At 35.2% G+C, this 1,686-nt stretch overlaps 2 protein-coding genes across 2 annotated transcripts; one reads left to right on the top strand and one right to left on the bottom strand.

Moving 5' to 3' along the window:
- EIN_030200 (26S protease regulatory subunit S10b, putative) lies at positions 1-409 on the bottom strand (the record flags this gene model as incomplete). Its single annotated transcript, XM_004185697.1, has 1 exon — positions 1-409. A coding segment is annotated over one exon (409 nt), but the record flags the coding sequence as incomplete, so codon positions are not given.
- A 984-nt stretch (positions 410-1,393) lies between these two features.
- On the top strand, positions 1,394-1,668 carry EIN_030190 (Hypothetical protein; the record flags this gene model as incomplete). The annotated part of the gene is made up of 1 exon (XM_004185696.1): positions 1,394-1,668. A coding segment is annotated over one exon (275 nt), but the record flags the coding sequence as incomplete, so codon positions are not given.
- Between the last annotated feature and the right edge of the window lie 18 nt (positions 1,669-1,686).

Below are 1,686 nucleotides of genomic sequence, written 5' to 3'. Positions count from 1 at the left end.
TGTCCGTATAAGCTACTGAACCAGGCGATTCAACTGACATCGAATAGACCGCGGGATGAACTTCTCGGGGAAGAATCTTCATGATCGTGTTCGTCGAGACGTCGAGAGCTACTCGGGTGCCTTGCGTGATCTTCGACTTGTCAAGTGCGTTACGACACCCGACAACATAATGCGGGCCCATAGACACTTTAACAATGTACTTGTCTTCACTCAAACACTTCAAAACTTCTGCTATCGACATCCCAATGGCTTGCAGGGAAAGAAGTATCGCTTCATTCCGGGTAAACTGTTCTTTGGCACTCGCTAATTCCTCTTTGATTTTTGTGAGAGCTACATCCTTCGTCTCAAGGGTTTTGGTCTTTTGAAGAAACGTCTTTAAGACTGTCTTGCGCTCCGGATCAATTTCCATCTCTTTTTTGGAGTTTTGAAGTTTTGGCTTTTCTTTGTGATCGAATTGTCCGTCACGGTATGACGGGTCAAAACAAATGAAACAATCGAAAATTTATTAAAACACAAAAAAATAACAAAATAAATTTATTAACACTTAAAATACGCCCTGATTTTTGTTTTGGCTTATTTTTATAGGGATATTAATCAAATTTGTAATGATTTTCCTTTTTTTGGCTTGTGTATAGTTTATGCACAAAAATAATCTCTAAAAAAACGGAAATTTATTTAATAAATTCGATATTTACCCGATTTTTAGACCACTTGAATTTTGTTCATTGTTATTTAAAGTGTTAATAATAAGAGTGCAGTTTTTAAAGCGGAAAAAGAAACACCAACCAAATGAGTAAATGATTGAAAGAACTTGAAATCATGGTGGAACGAGTGAAGAGAAGTTGTCTTATTCAAGAGGAAACAATAAAATTGACAAACACGTCATCTGAAACTGCTATTGGCAAAGGCGCATTGAGAAATCATATTTTTAATGTTCTTAAAAAACATTCGTTTTTGGATAATATTTTATTTACTGATGATTTGGGTATAGAAACATTATTAAAATACCAAACTACTGACGTTTGCTCACCTTTCAAGAACTATTAATAATACACTATAATTTTAAATGATTATATAATTATATAATAATAGTACATCATTTTAAATACTACTGTATTATACTAAATTAATATATATAATTGTTAATATATTATATAGTTAAATTATATTCATAATAAATAAATATTATAATTATATTATAATAAATAACACTAAGAGATGTTACGAGGTGATACCGCCGAAGGGGGAGGGATTTCAGTGTTTAGATTGTTCGTTGAGTGAAGCGACGCCGTACATAGTTTGTCCGCGATGTGCCGAGTATCACCGGAAGAAGAATCATTTGTTGTATCAACATGTATGGAACAGTGTTGAGTTCTGTCACTGTGGCGACTTCATGTTGGAATCGGCAGGCACACATGTTTGTGACGCTCACAGTAAAAACAGTGTGATTGAGTTGTCGAAGATGCCACATCCCGAGTATGAGTTGATGAGTCCTGAAGACAAAGCTGAGGCGATGAAAGAGAATGAAGCGATAGATCGGAATGTGTCACATGCGTATGCCAAATTGGAGAAGATTGCAAAAGTGACGATACCCGAGTTGTTGAAGAAGTTGTGTTTGAATGTGTTACAAATCACAAATGGGAAGAGTACACAGACATCGAGATCTTTGTGTTACAGTCCTCAAAT

The sequence above is a fragment of the Entamoeba invadens genome (assembly GCF_000330505.1).
Source record: "Entamoeba invadens IP1 unplaced genomic scaffold scaff_1105074726079, whole genome shotgun sequence".
Lineage (NCBI taxonomy): Eukaryota > Evosea > Mastigamoebida > Endamoebidae > Entamoeba > Entamoeba invadens.
This window is presented reverse-complemented; position numbering and strand designations above follow the sequence as displayed.